The 26,561-nt window shown below is 33.8% G+C and overlaps 1 protein-coding gene across 1 annotated transcript in view; it reads right to left on the bottom strand.

Annotated features, from left to right (window-relative positions):
- The window catches only part of LOC100923378 (cation channel sperm-associated protein subunit beta), a 212,392-nt gene that overhangs the window by 53,376 nt on the left and 132,455 nt on the right, over positions 1-26,561 (bottom strand). The window contains exon 20 of the mRNA XM_031949291.1: positions 2,156-2,295. Coding sequence (XP_031805151.1) covers positions 2,156-2,295 — 140 coding nt within the window. The remainder of the gene's footprint in view (positions 1-2,155; positions 2,296-26,561) is intronic.

A 26,561-nucleotide genomic window follows, 5' to 3' on the forward strand; every position in this document is an offset into this window, starting at 1 on the left:
GAAAACTATCTTTATATGTATTTGGAAAAATACTATTAAACAAAAAAGAATACATGCATGCATGAATGAATGAATGAGTGAATGGAATTTTTATCAAACATTTACCTCATACAAAACATTATAAACATTGTGAACAATGCAAGAGAAACCAAGAAAGTCACCGTTTTCAAGAAGCTCACATTCTGAGGAAGATAAATAAAATATGTAGAAGATTTTAGCTATCTATCCAATAATGTTTAACATGCAAAAACAGAGTAGATGATAATCTAGCTTTTTAGTGCCATTTCTGTTCTAAAAACAATCATCTTTTTTCTGATATTGAACAATTTAATAATGTTAAAGAGTTTGGTGATAATTTTTTTCATTTTCCCCCAGATGAGAATAGACTTTTGACTCTTTTCATAGCTTCAATACTGAGCACAAAGTCCGACACATTATAGGTACTTAAAATGTTGATTGAACAATTGATTAAAGCTGTTGCTTATCTCCTCGAGAATAGCTTTCTATGGACAGATAAAGGCTATGGGAATGAGATGAGAGTAAAATTGGTTGCCTGGAGGGGAAGGGGGAAGGGAACTACTACTCCCAGTGCTCTTGGTTATCTGTGGTGAAATGATGGCCCTAGCTCAGAGTCTCTTCTATCTCTCCCTCAGGATATTTTGCTATTTTAGCTACACTAATTTGTCTTTGCTTCTTTTCCTGGGTTCTTAATCTCAGCTCTCCCCATCCTTGAGGAAGAAAGCTTCTTTTACTGGCAGGTTTCTCAAACTCATACATTTACACTGAAATTAAAGAGGGTCCATGCAATGGCAGCATTTCCCTGGTCTTCCTAAATAATAGAAAAACAAAATTTCCAAAGGTAAAGAAAGTATGTTTTAATTCCTCAATGGGCCTGTGATCTCCTTTGTGGATACCTCTACCAAAACAGATTATAATTCCAACTTGTCTTCTCAGTTCTCTGTGACTCTCATATATATCCTTTCAGGATCAAAAGTCATCCAGTTATCAGCAGTGGAGGTTTTTCTAAGGTTCCTTTAACACTTGGCAATACTAGTATAGCACCTGAGCTATCAACCTATTACAGCATTCTCATAGCATGAACATCTTAGTTCCTTCTCCAGTCATGCATGTATGTGATGATGGAATCACTGTTGATAATATACTATAACTTATTCATAGCCACCACTTCTCTTTCTATAGTCTTCTTGTCCAACTGCTATTTTAACATGAAGAAATTATTATCAAAAAAGTTACTTTAACCCGTGGAAAATAAAGTAAGGAAACTATCATCTATTCTTTCTTTAAAAGTAAAGAACTATAAATTATAATGATGCATGTGCTGTCAGATATGATTGGTGGTAGGAACAATAATACTTAGAAATCACTGCCATCTTCCAGTGTGCACTAATACAGCTTATTCAAAGCAGGCGAAAATCACATGAAAATTATACCATGTGGCTAAGGCATACAGTGTTAAAACCACAATTTATTTTCAGACAAATAACTACCTGGCTATAGTTTACTTATAATTGCAAAATTAATTTTAAACCATGTAGATAATTTAATATATATATTATTAATTAAATTTTCTCATAATAACTTTCTAACAAAGGTCTAACTATTTACATCATTTGAATTCTAGATTTATCACTCTGGTGCCTATTTTCCCCTAGTTTTGATTTATGTACAAATTCCAATCTCCAAAGACAGAAAAGTTTACAGTAATTTTTTCCCCCTCGGATATTATTTTCCCCATGATCCAAATGTTATGTCTCTCACTTGCACCAGTAGTACCTCCAACTTGAGTCTTAGTGCCATTCCTCATGTTCTTACATTTTCTCAATTGCATTAATAGAGTTCTTTTATCAAGGAACTCCATGGAACAGTTCCAAAAAGGGGAAAGAACAGGGTGGGGAGGGGAGGGAGGAGAAAGGGAGAGACTTTTCTCTTGAGGTGGCAACTCCCTACATAGATAATTGCATCAAGAAAAAATAAATTTGTAGACCAAGCTACAAAAGTATTATTATCTTTTCCTCAAAAGTAAAGTAAAAAAAGAACAAAGAAAAACAATATTGAAAATATTTTTCTTGTCTTTAACTTTATAAAAACTATTAATGTTTCATTCTTATCTATAAATTAGAAAATCCTATCTTACTTTTCTAAGATATCTATTTAAAATGTCCAGTTCAACTACATAATTGTCAGTTTCATCCCAATAGGCATGTGTTATTATGTCCAGCAAGAACGGTTGTCCAGTGATTATTTTTAGGAGTGGTGTTGTCGTTACCCGAGTATCTATGGAACAGAAAACAAGTATTAATATTTTACTACTCAATTTATTTAATCAAATAAATTCAGATGAGTTAATTGGTATTTTAGAATGATATCCCTAAAAAGTTAATATATGGATAAAGTAAAGGACCAGAAACTAAAAATGTTATCAAAAAACAAGTTCTCAGTTAGTTAATCTCATTAGAATTTTTTTTTCAATATTGAAATACATCTTTGGTTTTTAAATTAACTTTGATGTTTGTCTTTATATTACATTTATTTCCATTTATAATCCAAATTTTTTCCTATACTCATTGCTTATAGCAAAGTTGCTTTTATTTTTTAGGGAAAAAACCAATAAAATTAAACAACATATCAAATCTGATAGCATATGGAAAACATTCCATACTTATAGACTCCCCCCTCCCCATTTCTGCAATGAAAGAGAAAAAGTAAATTCTCTAACCTTTTCTATAAAGATACTGGTCATTATAAATAATGTTTTTTATTTTATTGTTCTTTTTTTTTATTGTTTTCATTGTATATGTTGTTTTCTCACTTGTTATTTCACTCTGCATTGCTTTATACAAAAATTGCTGTGCTTCTCTGATTTTTTTTGTATTTGTTATTTCTTATAGCACAATAATATTTCATTTTATTTATGTAACATAATTAAGTGGTTGTTTCCAAATTGTTTTAAATTGTTTGTTACCACAAAAAAAAGTATCATTTTGAATATTTTCATGTGTTTTTTTTTCTACCTTTTTTCCATCTTTCTGCTCCTTGGATATATTATTAGTAGTGAAATCTCTGGGTCAAAGGATATGAACATTTAAGTCACTTTTTAAAAAAAAAATCATATTTCCAAGATTGTGATCAGATGGTAGAATAATGCATAAAATTATTTGCCTCTCTCAAATACCCCCTCACAAACAATTTAAAATAATCTCAAAGTGAAATTTGAGTGGCAGAAATAAATAAATTAAGCAAGTAATTAAATTAAATTTAAAAATAATTAAAATTTAGAGTAAAATAGTTATCTGCCCAAGACAACTTGGAAAGACTTTTGAAAAGATCTGACTCCAGAGTGGTGCTGCTGAATCAACAAACAAGTCCTGGGGGCAGCTATACCTGCAGCAGTGAGAACTTTTGTCCCTTGGACAGTGGGGGATTGAAAGGGTCAGCAGTTGATCACAGAAAGATTGCAGGGCACTCCACTGATGCTGGATGGAGGTTTAGCTATACTTACCAGATTCAGGCTCAGGCTGTGATTATGGATAAGAAAGACTTTAGTGAGTGCAGTAGTAAAAGGGCAAGGGCACTGATAACTGTGATCAGCATGATCACAAGAGCAAAGTCTCTGGCTTCAATTCCAGAATAGAGGAAAGAACCCACAAGGGTTTGCAAGAAGCAACCTGCTTCAATATCATTACTAAACCTATATGAACCAAATGATATATCATCCAAAAATATTTTTTTAAGGAAAAGCTAAATAAATTACAGGGGGAAATAGATAACAAAACTATAATAGGGGGGATTCTCCTTGTCCTCAGTACATTGCTTTTATTCACAAATGGCATTTCAACTTCATATAATCAAACGGAACTAACTATACTTTTTTTTATCATTTTCATCCCCCTCTTTAGTTTAGATTATTTGCCTAAAATGTCTAATTTAAAATGACCAAACAAGATTAAATAGATATTTTCCCATTATGTGAAATTTTTAACATTTTTCATAAATAAAAGCAAAGCAATTAGATAGAACAGAAATAGTCAACTTGGGGGAAAAGCATCTGATTTGTAAAATATAGAAAGAATCGATGTAAAATTTTATGAGAAAAAGCTGTGCTAGAGAAATCTCCCAATTCATAATGTCCAAAACAAAATTATTATCTTTTGCCTTACAACCAAGATCTTTACCATACTTGTCTACTGTTAAAGACAAAAACCACTAAAGAGATCCTAAACCCCAGTGCAGTGGACCAAGCAAATACTAACACCGGCACCTCTCATATGCTTCACTGTAGCCAGGAGAATGGCAGATACCAAGTATGTACCAAGATTGACCACATGCTTCACATAAACCCAGGCAAACAGACAATCAGTAGCAGACAGACTTTCTCATGCTTTACTATAGTCCTAAGCAAATAGGCAGCCTCCAGAGGCCAAATCTCCATATACTTTATAGTAGCCCTAAACAAACAAGCAGGCTTTAGCAGTTGAATTCCTTTTACTTCAGTGTAGTCCTAGGGAGATATAGAAACACCCCACTGGCCTCATACCAAACACCAGCACTAAAATTATAGCTCAGCATCAGGTAAGGTATCAGATTCCTATGACCTCCAGCAACAAAAACCATTATCACACTACTCCCTCAGTACAGCACCAGATGTGGTGGTCCCCCACGGGCCACAAGGCAACATCAGCACAACACCAGTTAGCAGCCAGGGCTGCAGCTCCCAGAACAAGAAATCTGAGATTCAAATTAAAAAGAAAGGAACAAGGCCAAAATAGGATGAGCAAACAATAGGGGAAAAAATCAATTTGACCAAAGAAAGTTATTATGGTGAAAAGGAAGATCAAGACACAAACTAAGAAGAGGACAACAATGTCAAAACATGTATGGACAAAACCTCAAAGAAAAATTGGAAGTGGTTTTAAATTCACCAATCTCGGAGGTGGAGTCAGATTCATTCCATTTTCCACCTTTGTGCTGGCTGGAGGCTGAAGCTGGAGAGGCAAAGGACTAGCAGCAAGAGCTCTTAGAACCAAGGAGAGAGATAGGCCTCTAAGAAACCTAACTGGGCCCCAGAAAAAGAGATAAGACTTGGAAAGAAAAAAAAATAAAGGATTTGGAATTTAATGCCTGGCTGCATTTGAGGTGATTATTACTCTGAACTGAAAGAAAGGTTGCCTCCAGAAGTCCCACAAGAAACCTACTCCCAGAGAACTTTATGTTTTAAAGAAGAACATTACAGTCAAGAATATCAAGAGAATTAGTAGGGAAAAAATTACAAAAAATGGCAGCCTAGCAATACCAGACCTAAAACTCTAATATAAAGCACCAGTCATCAAAACCATTTGTACTAGCTAAGAAATAGAGTTATGGATCTGTGGAACAGATTAAATACACATGACACAATGTTCAATTATATACAATAATCTAGGATTTGATAAAACCCCAAGCACCAATGGCCATAGTAATCTAGTATTTGATAAACCTCAAAACCAGTTTCCAGTATAAGAACTCACTATTTCACAAAAATTTCTGGGAAAACTGGGAAATAATATGTCAGAAACTCAGTATAAATCTATGTCTCACACCTTATACCAAGAGAAGATCAAAACAGGTACACAATTTAGGAACAAAAATTTAGGAATAATGAGTGATACTACAATTTAGGAAAGCAAGGGCTAGTTTATCTATCTGATCTTTGGAGAAGGGAGGAGTTTATTACCAAAGAAGAACTAGAGAACATTATGAAATGCAAACAAAAGCAACATGGCCAAGATTAGAAAGGAAGCAGAAAGCTTGGGGAATAGTGAATATTTCTAATAAAGGCTTCATTTTTAAAAACATATAAAGAATTGAGTCGAATTTTTAAGCACACAAATCATTCCCCAATTAATAGTCAAATGATACAAATAGACAATTTTCAGAAGAAGAAGAAGAAATTAAAGGCATCTATAGTCATAAGATGCTCTAAATTACTATTAGAAAAAATGCAAATTAAAACAATTCTGAGGTACCATCTCACACCTCTTAAATTAGTTAACATGACAGGGAAAGGTAATGATAAATGTTGGAGATGTGGGAAAATTAGGACATTAATGCATTGCTGGTGGAATTGTGAACTGATCCAACCATTCTGGAGAGCAATTTGGTATTATAGCCAAAGGGCTATAAGACTATGTATACCCTTTGACTCAGCAATGCCACTACTGGGTCTACCTCCCAAAGAAATCATTAATCAGGATAAACAACCCACATGTGCAAAAATGTTTGTAGCAGATCTCTCTATGGTGACAAAGAATTGGAAAATGAGTCGATGTCCAATAACTGGGGAATGGCTGAATAAGTATGGTATGTTAAAATATTGGAATATTATTCTATAAAAAATGATGAAGAGGTTGATTTTAGAAATGCCTCGAAAGATTTACATGAACTGATGTTGAGTAAAACAAGCAGAACCAGGAAAACATTTGTACATAGCAACAACAAAATTGTGGGATGATCTTAATTATTACAGATTTGTTTTTTCTCAGCAGTTCAGTGTTTCAAGGCAATGCCAATAAATTTTGGATGGAAAATGCCATCCACATCCAAAGAGACAACTATGAAGATGGAATGTAAATTAACTCATACCATGTTCACTTTTTTTTTTCTTCTTTTGTTTTTTTTTTTTCTCTCTCATGGTTTTTCCCTTTTGTTCTGATCTTTCTCTCCCAACATGATTCTTAAGGAAATATGTAAAAAAAAAAGTATATGTATAATTTTTTTTAAATGTTGGTTTTATATGTAGTGTTTTATAGAGAAAAAGAAAATCTTAAAGCTACATAAAAGCATAATACTTAGTTTTAGAAACAATATATTAATCTTTTCTAGTACACTCCCCACTGAAACTAGAAACCTTATACTAGTTCTGAGATGATTCATGCTATAAAATTTTCAACTGATTTTTCAATAGTGGGATGGTACCACATGGAAAAAAGCCTATATAAAACAGAGAAGAAAAGTAATAAACACATCTTTAATCTTTGAAAAATAAAACTTCCCCCAAAAAAATAAATAAAAGAGAGAAAGGAAATGTCATCAAGTTAAAAGGTACTATAAGCAATGAAGTAATATCCTGTAGAGGGCTAGAAAAAAGGAGATCTGCTAAAAAGCTATACAAGAGTTTAACATACTACCTCTGCAGCTATGGATTAATGTGCAGCAGGCTTGATTGCTTTCTGCAATCAAGATTGAGAATAGGAAGTGGTGACTTATTAGATCAAACAAGTGCTGCTAGCCCAAAAATGTAATAAATCTGGAAGTTACCTATGTGAACATGTAAGCATCAGGTAAACATGTTTGATATAAATTTAATATAATTTTAGTGATGATTGTATGGAACAGGAACAAGGCATCACAAACTAGACAATTTATGATTATGTTGTGGTACACAGATTGTTTTATCTAGTTACTGTTTAATATTAATATCTAGCTATAATGTAATGATGAACACCTGTCACTTAGAAACACCTGATATTACTGCAATAATAGCATAAAGAGTATATAAACCCTGATTCTCAGATCAATAAACTTCAAACTTCATTGATCAAATTCTCCACCTGTCCTGTGTCATACCTTATCAATGAGGCCCTTGAGCTAGTCTCGTGACCACTGAACAAGGACATGAACATAGGCCTACATTGAAGCAGAGAAGCATTGAGGAGGAGATGGTACCCCTAATCATTCAAGACTCCAAAGCAACAAGAGAAAGAGGGGCAACAGGAACTCATAGAATCAATAGGCACAGAGGGTATTGGAGATAGAAGAGAAGCTGTAGTTTCATTTAAAGTCTTGGGCTAATTTTTGTTTCACTTTAGTTTAGCAAAATGCGAGAGTCTCAATCAGGAGAAAAACAAAGACAGATATATTTTAAAGGACTAAGAAAAGGTAATAAAAGATAAGAGGGTTGCTTATAACTACTGATCAATTAAAGGAATTTATGATATGTGTAGAAAAATGCTTCCTACCTCAGGGAACTCTTGATTTGGCAAAATGGGAAATAGGAAAACAGATGGCACTCATCTGGGATTTTTTATTCCTTTCTTAGGGGTCTCCTGACCCAAAGCTGAAAGCAGTTACCATGCCAGAACTTCTGGTGGCTTTCCTGTTTGCCTTTGTAGTTGGGATTTTCCCTTGAGAAAGAGCAGATTCCAAAGAAACCTCAAGGTAGTAAAATGGAATTCCCTTCCCTCCACTCCTTTTTTCTTTCTGAAATTGGTAATGAAGCATCAAAACTGGGAGCATGCTCCCAGGATTAATTGAGTATATCAGGCTTAAATTTGTATGTAAACGTTGAAAATAGATTTCTCTGTGTGTGTGTGCATGTGTGTGTCTGCTTTGCATTCTGTATTCTGTGTTAAAAGTTAGTGAGCTTGTGACAGATAAGAATTCAGCCTCTGTGTTGTTGGCTTGGAAAAATATCAGTCTGAATTATTGGAATTGGAATTCATTCGAAGTAGTAATTCTTTCAAAGTGGCTCAGAGTATACTGGTCTTTGATCTTTGATCATGGTAAGATAATATGGGAGCTAATTTTGGGCTCCTTAAAAATAACATAGTGCAAGGAAAGAGAATATTTTTTCCTATTTCTCTCCCTTTACCTCTGGCTGACTAAAGCAGCTTTGTTTGAGAGGGGGAGAGAAAAGGAAACATATATTTAATATATTGAAATAGTAAGAAAGATTAAGCATATAGTGATGAGAAGAGCATAGACTTAAAGAGATTAGAGTGTTTGGGAACTTTTGAGAAAGTGCAAGAGTACTGTGCTATCACTTTAAAAACTCCTATAAGCAAGGAACCTGTAAATTTGTTACCAGTACTCAACTTTGTGGAATCATGCCTTGAAGAAACTCAAGATAAAAACCTACATGGAGCACGAATTGGCACTTAACTTTTCCTGGCTTACTAAAGAGAAGAGACTTAAATGCAATATGTAGGTAGATTTTAGGAAATTTCACAAATTAAAGCACTGGTTAATTTTTAGATAATTTTAAAATTGGTATATGTGTTAACATTGGAAATTTAATTGGTTGTGATAGATTTGGTTCTGCTTGAATTGACTTAACAACTGGTTACTTATGAGACTGTAGAATCCAAATTTGGCTTGTTATAAAATGAAAAACCAATAGGAGATGGAAAATAGGTATAAAAATTTATTGTTATTATCAGCCTTGCTAACTCAGTAAATATAATTTGGAAGATTGGATATTTTCTACTTTTGCTTGTGAGTTAAGATGACTATTGATAATTACTGTGGTTGTTAAAACACAGTAGTATTAGCAAAACAAAATGGTAAAATATTGAAATAGGAAAGATTCTGCGGGAAGTAATAGCTATTTTTAAAACATGTTTTAGGGAAAGTTCCCATAAATTTATGGGGCAAAGACATTTTTGAACAGATGAAATTATACATATTATCCTTTCCTGCCATACATTGCATCCTTTTTAAAGGTCATTATGAACAATCGTTGTCACACTTTGGTGTGGATAGAAGCAAGATAGAAGAAGTATATATTCATGAAGTTTGGTAATTACTCCTAAAAAATAATCAGAGACAAACTTTTTTATATCTTGGCTATCTGATAGATTCTCAAATAATCTGACCCCAGAAATTTTAGAATTTGATTACTTTTTATTGCATATCTTAAAGCAAAATTATTTCTGAAATGTTGAACTTAAAACCATCTACTCAGATATCAACTGTGAACTTTCAGGGATGAATCTCTTACTGTTATCAATACAAGATTATAGTCAATACTTTATTTAAAATGTGTGATCCTTGAAAGCTAAATCCATTAGAAGGGAAGCAATAAACTGGGAAAATATTTTTACAGTCAAAGGTTCTGATAAAGGCCTCATTTCTAAAATATATAGAGAATTGACTCTAATTTATAAAAAATCAAGCCATTCTCCAATTGATAAATGGTCAAAGGATATGAACAGACAATTCTCAGATGAAGAAATTGAAACTATTTCTAGCCATATGAAAAGATGCTCCAAGTCATTATTAATCAGAGAAATGCAAATTAAGACAACTCTGAGATACCACTACACACCTGTCAGACTGGCTAGAATGACAGGGAAAGCTAATGAGGAATGTTGGAAGGGATGTGGGAAAACAGGGACACTAATACATTGTTGGTGGAACTGTGAATTCATCCAACCATTCTGGACAGCAATTTGGAACTATGCTCAAAAAGTTATCAAACTGTCCATACCCTTTGATCTAGCAGTGTTACTACTGGGCTTATATCCCAAAGAGATCATAAAGAAGAGAAAGGGACCTGTATGTGCACGAATGTTTGTGGCAGCCCTCTTTGTAGTGGCTAGAAACTGGAAACTGAGTGGATGTCCATCATTTGGAGAATGGCTGAATAAATTGTGGTATATGAATATGATGGAATATTATTGTTCTGTAAGAAATGACCAACAGGATGATTTCAGAAAGGCCTGGAGAGACTTACACAAACTGATGCTGAGTGAAACTTCAGGGCCAAGAGAACATTATATACTTCAACAACAATACTATATGATGACCAATTCTGATAGACTTGGCCATCCTCAGCAATGAGATCAACCAAATCATTTCCAATGGAGCAGTAATGAACTGAACCAGCTACGCCCAGAGAAAGAACTCTGGGAGATGACTAAAAACCATTACATTGAATTCCCAATCCCTATATTTTTGTCCACCTGCATTTTGGATTTCCTTCACAGGTTAATTGTACAATATTTCAGAGTCCAATTCTTTTTGTACAGCAAAATAACGGTTTGGTCATGTATTCTTATTGTGTATCTAATTTATATTTTAATATATTTAACATGTACTGGTCATCCAGCCATCTGGGGGAGGGGGTAGAGGGAAGGAGGGGAAAAATTGGAACAAGAGGTTTGGCAATTGTCAATGCTGTAAAGTTACCCATACATATAACCTGTAAATAAAAGGCTATTAAATAAAAAAATAAAAAATAAAAAAAGCTAAATCCATCTGAACCTTCAATTGGTGAAAAATTCTATTTAAGATGAAAGTTCTTGGATTATAGGTAATATTGTTTGGAGTTTTGAATTCAGGTTTAATTGTCTGATAGGTCAAGCCAGTAAATCACCATCAGATTGATTTTCATACCTTGGAATTATGGCACATGGATGTCATTCATTATTCATCTTTTGGACATCTTCACTATATAGTGAATATATATATAGATATAGATATATAATGAATATCTATATCTATATATATTTGTCATTATGAATATCTTTTCTGTATTTATTATAGCTACTCCCCAAGTCGGAGAAATTGCTACCCATGTTGTTGATCATTATTGTTTTGTTTTATTATTCTTGGCATTCCAAAACACCTTAAGACTGACAATGGGCCTGCCTATACTAGAAAGGACTTTGCACAATTTTGTTTCATCTATATTATCACTTCCTTCACTGGTATACTCTATTATCCTATGGAGCAAACCATTGTTGAAAGACACTAAGGATATTTTGGTCCTCCTAGAAAAACAGAATAAAATGTGGAATAGAGAATAGGATAAGGAAGAGATTGGATCAGATAATAGTGTAGTGTTCTGGTTGGTTTTCTGAAGGTCTCTGGACTAGCCTTCATTTAGCTGAGTAATCACATGAGAATAAAGTCCAAATTCTTTATTATCTCATTCACAGTCTAGTTTCTTTGCCTGGGGCCTGGGCTAGCTTTCTTGAGGTTCTCCAGAATATGTCTTTTTTTGTTTGTTTGTTTGTTTTATTTATTTATTTAATAGCCTTTTATTTACAGGTTATATGTATGGGTAACTTTACAGCATTAACAATTGCCAAACCTCTTGTTCCAGTTTTTCACCTCTTACCCCCCACCTCCTCCCCCAGATGGCAGGATGACCAGTAGATATTAAATATATTAAAATATAAATTAGATACACAATAAGTATACATGACCAAACCATTATTTTGCTGTTCAAAAAGAATCAGACTCTGAAATATTGTACAATTAGCTTGTGAAGGAAATCAAAAATGCAGGTGGGCATAAATATAGGGATTGGGAGTTCAATGTAATGGTTTTTAGTCATCACCCAGAGTTCTTTCTCTGGGCATAGCTGGTTCAGTTCATTACTGCTCCATTGGAAATGATTTAGTTGATCTCGTTGCTGAGGATGGCCAGGTCCATCAGAACTGGTCATCATATAGTATTGTTGTTGAAGTATATAATGATCTCCTGGTCCTGCTCATTTCACTCAGCATCAGTTTGTGTAAGTCTCTCCAGGCCTTTCTGAAATCTCCTGTTGGTCATTTCTTACAGAACATTAATATTCCATAATATTCATATACCACAATTTATTTAGCCATTCTCCAACTGATGGGCATCCATTCAGTTTCCAGTTTCTAGCCACTACAAAAAGGGATGCCATATGTCTTGTTTTCTGGGGGGGAGGCAGGAGGACCATCAAAATGGTTTCTGTCTTGAAGTCTGGCTCAGTCTGAGAGCTTGGGCTCCCACCTCCAGCCACTGTCTTCTCTGAGTCTGTCTCCGAGCCCAAACCAGTCTCTCCCAAAGTGCAGGAAGGAGGAGAGCCACCAGAAGCCTGATCAAAGATGGAATGTCTCTCCCTTTGTCCTCGATGGCTTCTTATATACTCTATTATAATTAGATTATCGTAGGTGTGAATCTTGTAGAATAGGTGTCAGTCTTGTAGAACTATATTAAGTACTAAGTACATGTACTGAACTAGAGAACTATTAATCACCATGCTAAATTAGATAACCATTGTCTTATCAATTCTACTGAGTTAGTACCTTGTAAGAATCCTTGTTTCAAGTACAGAGTTCTGGCCCATAACAATATATACCATAAATTTTTTGAGTTTAGACATTCAGGGATGTACTCCTGCATAAAAACATTTTGTGGGACAAAAGAATAGGTTGTTAGATGAGCAACCAAATGCCACAGTAATTTGGAAGGATCCAAAAATGGGTAATTGGGCTGGTCCAGTAAAATTACTAATAGGGAATTGAGGCTATGCTTGTATTCTTCCAGAAAACACAGAACCAGTCTGGATCCCTGAGAGAAACATCTGAATGTGTCATCACATTAGCAGCAAAGATGAAGACCCTAAGTCTCCAGGAAAGCACTTCAAAAAGGAATGATGGAAGAGGAAAGCAAGACCATGGCAGAGGAGAATGCATGCTTATGGGATGGAAGAACAATTACATTGGACTCATATGCCTTACCCCCCCCCCCCCAATCCATGGGTTAAACTTGTCCCTGATAACTATAATTAATACTGACAGTCTTGGAAGAAAAGCACATAACTCACATATTGTAAATATAAATAAGACTATTTCTATGCAGCTTTTAGCTACAAAAGTTCCCATATGCTTTTTCTATTATTTTCAGATTGATAGCATTGACCCTCAAGATATTGCAAACTGAAGAGTTTTCACAAGAATTGGCAAAAAAAAAAAAAAAAAAAAAAAAAAAAATCTAAGGCTTTAAAAGCACATTATCTTGTAAATCTTGATTTTGAATGCAAATTGGATGCTCTGCAATGCACAGTATTTGCTACTAGAGAGGAATTAGGTTTACTAGAAATAAGAATTCAATTATGCTGTGACCCACAGAATCAATAGGTGCAGAGGATAGTGGAGGTAGAAGAGTGGTTGTAATTTCATTTAAAGTCTTGGGCTAATCTTCAACAATAAGATGATCCAAATCAGTTCCAATAGAGCAGTAATGAATTGAACCAGCTACACCCAGCGAAAGAACTCTGGGAGATGACTATGAATCATTACACAGAATTCCCAATCCCTCTACTTTTGTCCGCCTGCATTTTTTATTTCCTTCACAGGCTAATTGTACAATATTTCAAAATCTGATTCTTTTTTTACAGCAAAATAACTGTTTGGACATGTATACATATATTGTATTTAATTTATACTTTAACATATTTAACATGTATTGGTCAACCTGCCATCTGGGGGAAGGGGTGGGGGAAAGGAGGGGAAAAGTTGGAACAAAAAGTTTTGCAATTGTCAATGCTGAAAAGTTACCCATGCATATATCTTGTAAATAATAAAAATAAATAAATAAATAAAGTCTTGGGCTAAATTTTTAAAATCCAATGTGAAAATAGTGAAATTGAAATTGATGAAAATCAGATAACTGATGAGATATTGGATGTTCTCAAACAGATAAATCCTTTTAATAATGTAGAAAGTATTACATTTTGGTTTGTTTTTCTTACTCCTGATGCTAATGTGTACATATGGGTGCACCTTGTTTAAAACTAGTTCTAAAAGTTTCACAGCATTAACTACAGACCTTTGATACCTTGAGTTAAATAGAAAGGGAAAGATATAAGGGCTAGCAAAAAGCAAATCTCTTAAAAAGCTATATGGTAATTAACATATTCTTTGTGTAGCTGTGGATTGGTGTGCAGCAGACTCACCACTCATTCGAGACCAAGGTTGAGAATAGGACATGATGACCTATTAGATCAAACAAGTATTGCTATCATATAGATGCAATAAATCAATGCAATATATGAACACGAAAGCATGAGGCAAACATATTTGGTATAAATTTAACAATTTTGTTGATGAATGCATGGAACAGGAACAAAGCATCACAAACTAGACAAGTTATGATTATGTTGTGGTACACAGATTGTTATAGCTAGTTACTGTTTAATATTAATGTCTAGCTACAATGTAACAATGGAATATACATTATGTAACTTGGAAACACCTGGTGTTATTGCAACACTAGCATAAAGAGTATATAAATGCTGGCTTTCAGATCAATAAACGAACTTCGAACTTCATTAATCAAAGTCTCCACCTGTCCTGTGTCATACCTTCTTCTTGACAAGGCCGTTGAGCTGGTCTCAATATCATATTAAACATATATGCGCCAATATATAGCATCAATTTCTTGTGTGTGTGAGGCAGTTGGGGTTAAGTGATTTACCCTGGGTCACACAGCTAAGAAGTGTTAAGTATCTGAGGCCAGATTTAAATTCAAGTCCTCCTGACTCCAGAGCTGCAATTCTTATCTATTGCATCATCTAGCTTCCCCCAGCAACCAAATATTTGCAGAAGTTAAATGAGTTATGAGCTCATGACCAAACAATAGAGAACATTATGAAATGTAAATTATTATATTAACATATATCATATTATGTTAAATTAAAAAACTTTTGCACAAACAAAACCAATGTAATTCTCTAAATCACTTCTGATTAGAAAAATGCAAATTAAAACAGTTCTGAGGTACTGTCTCACATATATCAGATTGGCTAAGGTGACAGGGGAAAAAAATGATAAATGTTGGAGAGGATGTGGGAAAAATGGGACATTGATGCATTGTTGATAATTGTGAATTGATCCAACCATTTTGAAGAGCAATTTGGAACTATGCCAAAAGAAAAATACAATTGGGCATATCCTTTGATTCAGCCATACTCTACTATGTCTGTATCTCAAAGATCATTAAAAAAGGCAAAGGACCTATTGTGTCCTTTTCGTGGTGGCAAAATATTGGAAATTGAGCAGATGCCCACTAATTATGGAATGGCTGAACAAGGAGTGGCATATGAATGTAATGAACAATAAGAAATGATGAACAGATTTCAAAAAATCTGTATAGATTTGTATAAATTGATGCAAAGCCAAATGAACAAAGTCAGGAAAACTTTGAATATCACATATCAGCAATTTTGTGTGATGATCAACTATGAATGACTCAGGTCTTCTTAACAATACAATGATCTAAGACAAGTACATAAGACTCATGAAGGAAAATGCTATTCTCATCTAGATAAAGAACTGACTCAATCCAGATCATATTTTTTTCATTTTATTCTTTTTTTCTTTTGATCTCTTTCTTCTTTCACAATTACTAATATGGAATTATGTTTTACATAATAAGGATGGGGGAACCCTGAAACTGTCCTCCTTGAAACTGTCCTTCTTAATCTTTGGGGTGAGCCATGAAACTTTCCTGACAGGGACCCACTCTTGGGGCACTTAAATGGTTTCATTAAGATTGGCCCAGGACCACTCCCTATTTAGCTCAAACTTAAGTGGTGTCATTTAGCTGGAGATCTAGATTTGATATTTCTATCTGAAAATTGTCTCAGGACCACTCCCAGTAAGTGTCCCATTCAACTGGAAATCTAGGCCTGGTGGCAGTAATCTCATTCAATTGAAACTTCAGACTCAGATTTCCCATTTAAAGGGCAATTTGGGGGCTTATTTCTTTGCAGAGGCCCAAAAGCAGGACCATGCAGAATCTCTCTCTCTCCCTAACATACCTGCCTGCCAGGACCCTGTCCAATGAGAAGACCCTCTTCTCAGTGTTAACCCCCTCTTTATCTCTCTCTCTCTCTCTCTCTCTCTCTCTGCCAGGATTTCTCTGCAACATCTTTACTTCTATGTCAGGACCTTGCCACTGAGGAAGTCAGCCTCCTAGCAAAAAGCTGACTTCTCAGTGCCAATAAACTTCTTTTTTGCCAGTCTAATTTTTTGGGTTTGTTCATGTTGGACCTGTGCCAACTAGAAGGGGTTTCTACAACTCTCTGCCCTGCTACTAACCTCATCATTAGCACATACATAAACTATATCAATTTGCCTGCCTGCCATCTTTGGAAGAAGGGAGAGGAAGGAGGAATGGAGAAAAATTTGGAACTCAAAATATTATAAAATAAATGCTAAGAATCATCTTGACATATCTTAAAATAAAAGATAAAATTACTCTCCCGGTTATGTTTCAGAGATATATTCCTGAACAAGTAGTGGAAATTACAAAAGATAAAACTGAAGTACTTTTGCACAAACTTTCATTCTCTTCTCAACCCTTTACAATCTTGCTTCCAATTTTATCATTTCACCAAAACTGCTCTTTCCAGAGGTAATAAATGATCTCTTTATTGAGAAATATAATGGTCTTTTTACACTCCTCCTTGTTCACTCTTCTGTTACATTCTTTCTAGATTTTCACAATATCACTCTCACCTGGTTTTCCTCCTTTTTATATGACCCCTCCTTCACTGTCTCCATTGCTAAATCCTACTCCAGATAATGCCCTTTATTCACAGATGTCTCTCTGGGACCTAAATATCCATTTATATTGCTTCACTTATCAGCTCCCAGGGATTTAATTATCATTTCTATTTTGATGACTCTCAAATCTTATCTTACCCAACTCACCCCCACAGAACTTCTCTCATATTTCTAAATATTTCTCAGACTTTTTAAACTGATTGTGTGGTAGACATCTTAAACTTAATATATCTAAAAACACAACTCATTTTTCTTTTCCTTTAAATCCTTCCTATTTCTTACCTTCTCTGTTACTATATAAGGCCACACCATCTTCCCAGATTCTCAGGCTCACAATCTATAAGTCATCCTCAATTCTTCCCTATCACCTCCCATATCCACAGTATTGCCAAGGCTATTTCACTTTTGTAATATCTCTCAAATAATCCCCTATTCTTTCTTCTGACTCTCTCTAGAGCAGGCTCTTATCAAGCTCATTCCTGGATTATTGCAATTGTCTGCAGATGGATCTACCAGCCTCAAGTTTCTTCTCCATTCTAATCCCTCCTCTAATCAGTCACTAAAGTGACTACAGAACAAAAATACAGATCTGATCATGTCACCCTCTTACTCAAAAAACTCCAATGGCTTTCTATTACCTTCAGGAGCAAAATGTTCTGTTTGGCATTCAAAGTCTTTTATAACTTTTCCAGTCTTCTTATACCTTTCTTCCTAACATATTCCCAGTGACACTGGCCTCCTGGCTATTCCAAGATACCCTCTCTCTTGGCTCTTGGCATTTTCTCTGACTGGTATCCATTCCTGAAATGCTCTCCCTCCTATTTCTCTTCTTATACTTCTATTTCTGAATCTAGTTGAGGATGTGATTCAAACTATTACCATCTATCTTTCTTCTCTGAATTCTTCCAAAAATACATTCTTTTGCAATAGACGTTTTAATGGATTTTCTTCCATTCATATCTATTCTGAATACTATTTTCTAATTCATGGCTATTTAATTACTTATTCCCTCTCTTCTTTTTATTCCTCTTGGCAATAAAACTTGTGTTTTATTGCATTTGAATTCCATTATCTTTTATGTTGTTTTTTTTAAGATATTCCCAATCCTATTTTCTATTCTTAGCTTCAGAAATATCAATTTATTAAGGAAGCAATTTCAAACTTAAGACATGACATATATAATGGAAACAACTTGGATCCCAAGGAATTATCCATCTATCAACAAGCATAGCACTAAATTCTAGGGATATAAAGAAAAGGAAATCCCATCCTTACCCTGAGGATGCTTACATTTTAATAAGAGAGACAACATATGCAAATGTTGATGCATACAAGATACATACAGAGCAGATGGAAGAAAAACTAAAGGGAGTGACCAGTATCTATGGGAATTGGGAAAGGACAAAACACTTGTACTGACACTTAAAACTAGACATTCTAAGAGGCAGAGAGATAAAGCAGATGAACTTTCCAAGTAAGGAGAACAAAAATCAAGTGGTATGACTAAAAGAGAGAAGATTAAACATTTTTCTTTCCAAAATAATCTTTCAAACCTCTCAAAAATAAGAATTACACCAAAAGATAATTTCAAATAATCCATGAGCTTGCAGCTCTGTATACATATCACCTTCTTCCTCAACCCCACTTCCATCTATCCCATGGAAACCTAAAGAATAGAGGTTTTGTCATAAGTATCACAGCCTTATGTACTGTAATATTCTATAACCATACTTAGTGAGAAGTAAACTGGATCAGTACATTGTATCTGAATCTACCAGACTTGAAACAAAAGTAACTAGCATCCAGAAGTCATTTGGAACAAAACTCGAGTTCAATAAAATATTAATTATTCAGCATATGAAGAGACTGATAAAATTTTAAAGTCCAGCCACTAGGTTAACCTCCATTTAAAAAGATAAAATATCAGAAACTGAAAACAGGAAAACTTAAGAGAAAAAGATTGAAATTATCAGAGAACTCAGGAGGAAGAAAATTCAAGGACACTGAGAACAAGAAAATAGGCAAACAGGAAAGAAATTAATAGCAGAAGAGAACATGATTTTCAGTTAAGTAAAATGAGTCTAGATTTGAAAATGTGATCCTTACAAACTTGCTGTTAATTTTTTTTTTGTTTTCCCCCATTTAACTACTTCCCTTCTAGTTTTAACTTATGTTTATGTCATCATCCATTTTATCTTTTGCCATCCTCCCTACTCATGAACTGTTTCCTTATCAATAGCTCTTAAAGCTAATTTCTTCCTTAATCCTCAAAATGTTATTATGCTGTATGTTTAAATCCCAAATCTATTTAGAGTTTATCTTGGTATATTTTGTAAACTCCTGGTTTATACCCAGTTTCTGTCAGACTGTGTGTACTAGTTTTTTTTCTTTTTTTTTAAAGGCTACTTTCTGATTTTTATTGTAGCTAAATGATTTTTAATTACTGCTTTTTTTTTAGATCTTCTATTTCCACCCAACTTCCCCCACCTTTCAAATGGGGAAAATCTGGAGAGAATTTTCAAGACTGTTAAAACTTCTGAAAGGATCTCCTTATGACATTTCTGTCATAAATCCAGATCAACCTTAAAATGATTATGAGTGACCAGTAGTACTACCTACAACAAATCTTTCCTAAGAGAAAAAAATCCATAAATTCAATGTTCCCATGACTTAGAATCTCAAGATTGCCAAGTAGCTAGCATCTGAAACATTGCTGGACTAAGACCTGGATGTGAACACCTAAAATAGAATGCATTTTTACCTCCTAGAAAGCATCACTTTTAAGAATTTGGTAGCTACAAGTTCTTCAAAATGGTTTAGTTAGAAACATTCTAGGTTCTTTTCTATCTTGATTCTCATGGCCTGAGCAATACTATATCTTTATTTAATTACATACAGGTTTGCCAAAAGGAGGAGAGAAAAAGGCATTATTTGCTTTGAAATGACATGGACATCTGGAATCTGGTACAGAAGACAAGCCAAAAGAAAACTGAAATTGGAAAAGGAAAAAAATGGAAAGAGAAACTACCATTTGAAAAAAAAATCACTAAATAGAAATGGGGATACTATGTTTTATATGTACCACAGTACTTAGGAGATAGTGGTATCAAATTATAGAGGGCAGCAGGACATTTAAAAGGGTATTTAGTGAAGTTTTAACAAATGCTCCATGGTTTTCAATTGTCTACAATCAGAACTCTCTCACCTTAGTAATAAACCATACCCAGAGCCATGAAAGATTTGGGACATAAAGAGAGACATTTCTATAACAATAGTAGTGAAGGCCTTTCCTGCCCACAAGAGGGACAATGGAAGAAACACTGAAGGCTATCATTCTTCACCAACTTAAATGATCATGATATACATATCAGTTTTCCCAGAAGTATTTTTATATAGTGAGTTCTTACCCTAATTACTGTATCCTTTGGTTTTATCACACACCAGGTTACTAGGTTACTAGTTGCATTTGTTTCTATAAGTTGTATTACACTAATATACTATTTCTCAACCAATACCAAAACATTTTGATAACATAGTTTTCTACCTGGTCCTATGAAGTTTAATTATTTCCTACTCCTTCCCCTCCTCCCCTTGAGATTTTTTATTTTTTTGTTTCATTAGATGAATTTTGTCAATATTTTTCTGATGGTATAAAATACTTCTTTGATCATTTGAATACCAGGATACTAAATAAGTGAATTAATGTACATAGTATTGTCATTCCTTATAGTGCTGGCTTGGCCCACCCATGAGCAATTAATATTTCCATATTAAGTTTTCCATAGTTGTATTAATATAGCTCCTGCGTGTGTTTTTGTAGGTAGACTCCTAAATATTATATGAATTCTGTAGTTATGATCAATGGAATTTATCTTCCTATATATTCCTGCCAAGTTTTATTAGTAATACACAAAAATGCAAATTATTTGTGCATATTTATATGCCCTATAATTTTGCTCGTTATTTTATATTTGCTCGTTATTTTTGCTCGTTATTTATATTCATTTCTGACATAGCCATTATCCCAGAGTTTGTCCTTATCATATCAAACTTGGACAACTGTGATAGCTATTGGATTGTGGGTAATCTAAGGCCAGGTTTATCGTATCCTTGTTTTCACTGCCACTCCTAGGTTCTTTAAGCTCATTGGGGGCTTCTAATATCTCTGTACTGGGTAGAATATACTCCTAAGAGGTGTAATCCTTTCAATGAGAAGATACTTTTCTAATATGGAAATCTGTCATTATAATAACCCTGCTTATCTCAAACATATACTTTCTTGATCTTTGATCTTTGATATACTTCCTTTCTCCCCTTCCCATCACATTCCCTTTTTCTCCACTTAATTTATCCAATTCCTCCCAGATCAATTTCCAAAGAAATGATAACTCCTTCATAATTCACCTATTGAGTTGGTAACCCATGATGTCCTGATCCCCTATGATATACTACCTCCTGTCTTACCACTGATATGATTTCCCATTCTACTTAGTGACATTTTTTCAATTAAATGGGGTCAAAGTTCATAAAATAACTATTGATTTATTTAAATTGCTTTTTATCATTAGTCACTTTTCTTTTTTCAATCTGTTATTCTTTTTTTATTCTTACTTCAACTTTTTAAAAGTAGTATTTTATAAACATGAAATAATTTATTTAATTTGGTTTTTATCATCTAATATTTTAAAAGAATTTCTCATTGGTATATTTTGGTTTTACTTCTACTTAATTTTCCTCACATCCCTCCCTTTCACTATTTCACAGATATCCATATTATTTTAACCAAGTGGGTATTTTTTAAGGAAAAATAAAAATGGGAGAAATCATCAAAAAACAATATATTAGGAGAAAAAAATCCGACAATAGAAGCATGGAAATTCCACCTCTGCAAAACAGTAGAAGAATGTTATCTTTTCATATCTTACATGGATCCAAGTTTGTTCTTTATCAGTCTGCAACATTAATTTTCCCCCAAAAGAATTTAAAAAATAATAAAATAACAGCTAGTTCAACACTGGGTAGAGCAATGGCCCAGAAATCAGTACCATCTGAATTCAAATCCGGCCTCAGATATTTAATCTTTCCTAGCTGTGTGACCTGGGCAGAAAATTAATTTTCAATTGTTTTGTGGTTGTGCTTTCCATTTATATTGTGGTGTCACTATGTATAATGTTTATTTCTCTGTGCCATCAGTTTATGTGAAGTTTTCCTGAGCTTCCCTGTATTAATCATATTTGTAATTTCAAATATGACAGTAAAGTTGCATATATAAACAACAGTTTATTTAACCATTTCTTAGGGTATGGGCATCTATGTTGTTTCTAGTCCTGTGCTGTCAGAGAAAAGTACTGTGATAGTTTAGTGTATATAGAAACTTTGTTTGATCAATGACCTCTTAATGGTATATACTTAGTAATGGAATCTCAAATGTCAATTTCAGTCATTTTATTGCATAATCTCAAGTTGCTTTCCACAGCTTCCCCAACAATGCATTTAGGGTACCTATTTTATTACAATTCCTCCAACACTGACTACCATTGTTAATTTAAAGGATGTAAGGTGAAATTTCAGTTATTTATAAGATTTACATTTCTCTTATTATTAGTGATTTGGAAAATTCTTTCATTTGATATTAAAAGTTTGAAATTGTTCTTTTTAGAACTGTTTATCCATAGCCTTTGATTACTTATCTGCTGGAAAACATTTATCTTTTTTTTCCCTTTTCTTGGTTTAAGGGTGTTTATAAGTCAAATGTTCTACTCACTACTAGATATTTTTGTAGGCTTGTTAATTTGCTTTTTAATGAAATGTCTCAGATTCCTTTCTTTTGTAAAACTTCTGTATTTTTGTGTTGATTATTGAGCACAACTTGATCCCCATTGTTTTGGTTCATAGTCCCCATGTTCTAAGTTAATTCTAAGAAGCATTGGTAATTAGATCCATTTGATAGAGGCACTGAAAACTGCAGTAGGATACAAGACTTAGGATTCAGGGAAGTTCTAGTTTTTAAAAGGAAATAATTGAAAAAAAGAAGATATGATGGGGAAAATGGAACTTTTAGACTTATGAAAAGGTAGAACAGTGGCAGCAAGGTACTGCAGTGTCAATAGAGCACCAACCCTGAAATCATGAGGACTTGAGTTCAAATCTGACCTTGGCCACTTAACACTTCCTAGTTGTGTGACCCTAGGCAAGTCACTTAACCCCAATTTCTTCGGGGGGGGGGACGGAAAGTAGAACAGTGTATCAGAGAAGATAAAGACATCAGAAATTATTGAATTCAATTACTCAGTCTGTGATAAAATTAAAAATATAAACTAATTCATAAAAAAAAATTCAGCTTGATGTTTATCCCCTCCTGAACTCATGGAAAAGTTCAGACTCACAAACTACCATTAACTTGGTTTATAGGCTCTGTTACTGCAGTGTTAAAACTGAAAGATCTGAATGGCTTCCAATAGTCCTTTCAATTTTATGGTTGGCCCTATTCTAAGATAGCCATGTCTTCAAAAATTATACCATCAAGATCAATTCAGAAGAAAAACCAAGTGAAGATCTTCACCATTGATCTCAAATAGAGAGATTGAAGAAATAAAATTTTTGAAGAAAAAAAATTACATAAAATTCCCCATAAAATCACAATAGTTTATGGCTCTTTTAAGATTTTTATAATTATATTGATATATCTTGAATGTACCTTGACAGATTGATTTCAATATCCTTTCTTTTTCATTTGGGAAGTATTTTGAATAAGATTTCCTTTCTGCTATTTACTTTTGAATTTTGTTATTCCTATTTGAAAATGCCAATAATTTGTAAACTTATTTTGTTTCCCACTAGTTTAACATTGTTAAAAATTATCACAATGCATCTCTCTCTTAATTATCTAGGGATTTCTAAGTAAACCATCCTGTATTTGCAAACACACTTCTTTGTGTTTATGCCTCTAATATTTCTCTTGCTTTATTACTATCAGTAAGAGTTACAAAAATATTCAAAATAATTAGAGACAAGGCATCCTAGCCTTACTCAGGAATTTTATAAACATAACCAGAAGCACTTAAAGGAGCATAATTGAAATAAATGCATTGTTTATTGTTGAACTGTATTATTATAATAAAACAATAATTTTGTTTAAATTAGACTAGACATTTGATGCCCCACCAATAAAAATACATGAGAGTTACATTGTAGAGCTAGACAAAATAATATTATTGTTGAGAGACAGAGAGAAGAGAGTGAAGAAGAGGAAGAAGAGAACTAAAAAGCACTATGTGCTGGGCACTATACTAAGTGCTCTTAAATTAATTATCTCATTTAATTTTCATAATAAACCTGGGAGGTAGGGTTGCTATTGTCCCTATTTTATGGTTGAGAAAACTGGGATTAATGGACCTTAAATGACTTTCCCTAAGATTAAACAGTTAGCAAGTAATTGAGGTCTAATTTGAACTCAGGCCTTGCTGACTATAGATCCAATGTTCTATCCACTGCACAGTCAGATACCTTTTTTGAAGAAACAAATGGAAGAATTTTAAAAAGTAATAGTGAACAAGTAGATAGGAACAGGGACTAGTATTACTTTATCTCAAACTATATTTTATAGCAGTAATTCTTTTTTTTTTTTAATGCATGAAAGATTTATTTTACATTCTTGCAAGAATACATGCCTAGGTGAGTAGACACATGTTTGAAATTCCAGAGGCAGCATTTTATTTCCTATCCTGAAATACAAGTTCCTCTCCTGATTCCCCATTAATTGGATATTACAGAAGTTACATGATATGAATCTCCCTCCATCCCTCATTACATAGCCATTACACTACGTAGCTCCCAAGGAGCTTACACTCTAGAAGAGGGAAGATAACAGTAGGACTAAGGGTAAAGAATAAAAAATTGTTTTCAAATCTCCAGACACCACTCCTCATCATAAAAGTACCTGCTCCCAAGGAGCTTCCATTTTGGGGGGAGAAGATAAAACTCCACATTTGATTATTCCTTGATGTCCTTCCTTGTGGGTTTCAGTTTTCTAATTTAAGTTTTATTTCTCCAATTTAAACTGTGGAGACAAAATATCCATCCATTTCTCACAATTTTCTTTTTTTTTTTTTTAATGATTTGGTTTCCATATCCTTTTCTAACCCTTCAAATCTGACTAATTTTTTATATTCCACTTCATAAAGTCTAATTGACTTCTGCACAGATCTCCTTACACAGGATGAATAATTAATCCATGAATTCGCTACTAATTCTTCTCATAGGGTTGTACTAGAAGTGAAACTACTTCCAATTATACCACCTTTCTCCTCTTCCTGACAATAATCTTTCCTGGGCCATTCTCTTAGTGATATCTAATTATTCTGCTATTCCCTTCATTGTTTCTCTGGTGTAACTTATCCAATAATATATACTTACCAGAGTAGGAATGATCCAAATCCAGAACTAGATTCTTAGCCTTGAATTCATCATTACTATCCTTGATTCTTGATTCTTCCTGATTCAGTCTTACTCTCTTCATTGAATGCCAAGATAAAAAGAATAGCCAATTGGATTGGTGCACAACTGTCCACAGTTCCCAGGACAAAGATGGTTTGAGAGTGCCATTTCATAATACCACACAAGGATTTATAGCAGTAATTCTTGAAAAGAATCAGTTTGCACAATGAATCAAGAACCAGCTTCAAAGCCACAAAAACCTGTCCAAGTCCTGCTTATGACATATGTTGGCTGAGTAACACTGCAAAAATCACTGAGCCTCTCAGTGACTCAGGTGACTCTCAAAGAGAAATTACAAAGTATTTGTTGGCCCACATTGTTAGTGAAAATTCTTGCAGAAAAACTTTTATCAATGAAATCCCAGGTTGAGACCCCCCAAAAAATAAGAAAACAAACCAAAGACACAAAAAAATGAAAACAATTTTGTTTTACTTAAAAAGGCAGAAATGCTTATCGTTGGACTACATTATGAAAGCAAGACTTAGAAACAATGAAACAAAATATGGTTTTCAATAAACTTAACTGCTACTGCTACTACCATAGCATTTACAAAGCATTTATTATGTGCCAACTGCTGTGCTAAATGCTTTACAATTATTATCTTATTTGAACAAAGAGATTCAATTTGGCAAGAACAATTAGAAATTTGAAATCAGTCCTGCAAATTAAGTTTTAACCAGATGTTATTTCATGAGTAATAAAAAGCCACAAGTGGAAATATGGCTTAGATACAAAAAGTGAAATCATCTAAAATAAAAGGAAACTAAAAGGACACATCTTATACTATGGTAGGAGAAAATTTTTAACTAAAAGGAATGAAAAGATCATAAAAGATACAAAATCTTTAGTTATATAAATTTTAAAAAATCTTCTGCACTTACAAAAGCAATGCAACTATGAAATGAGAGGGGAAATGTCTTCATAGCAATTTCTCCAAGATAAAACCAAAATTCAAGT

The sequence above is a fragment of the Sarcophilus harrisii genome, chromosome 2 (genome assembly GCF_902635505.1).
Source record: "Sarcophilus harrisii chromosome 2, mSarHar1.11, whole genome shotgun sequence".
In the NCBI taxonomy this organism is placed as follows: domain Eukaryota; kingdom Metazoa; phylum Chordata; class Mammalia; order Dasyuromorphia; family Dasyuridae; genus Sarcophilus; species Sarcophilus harrisii.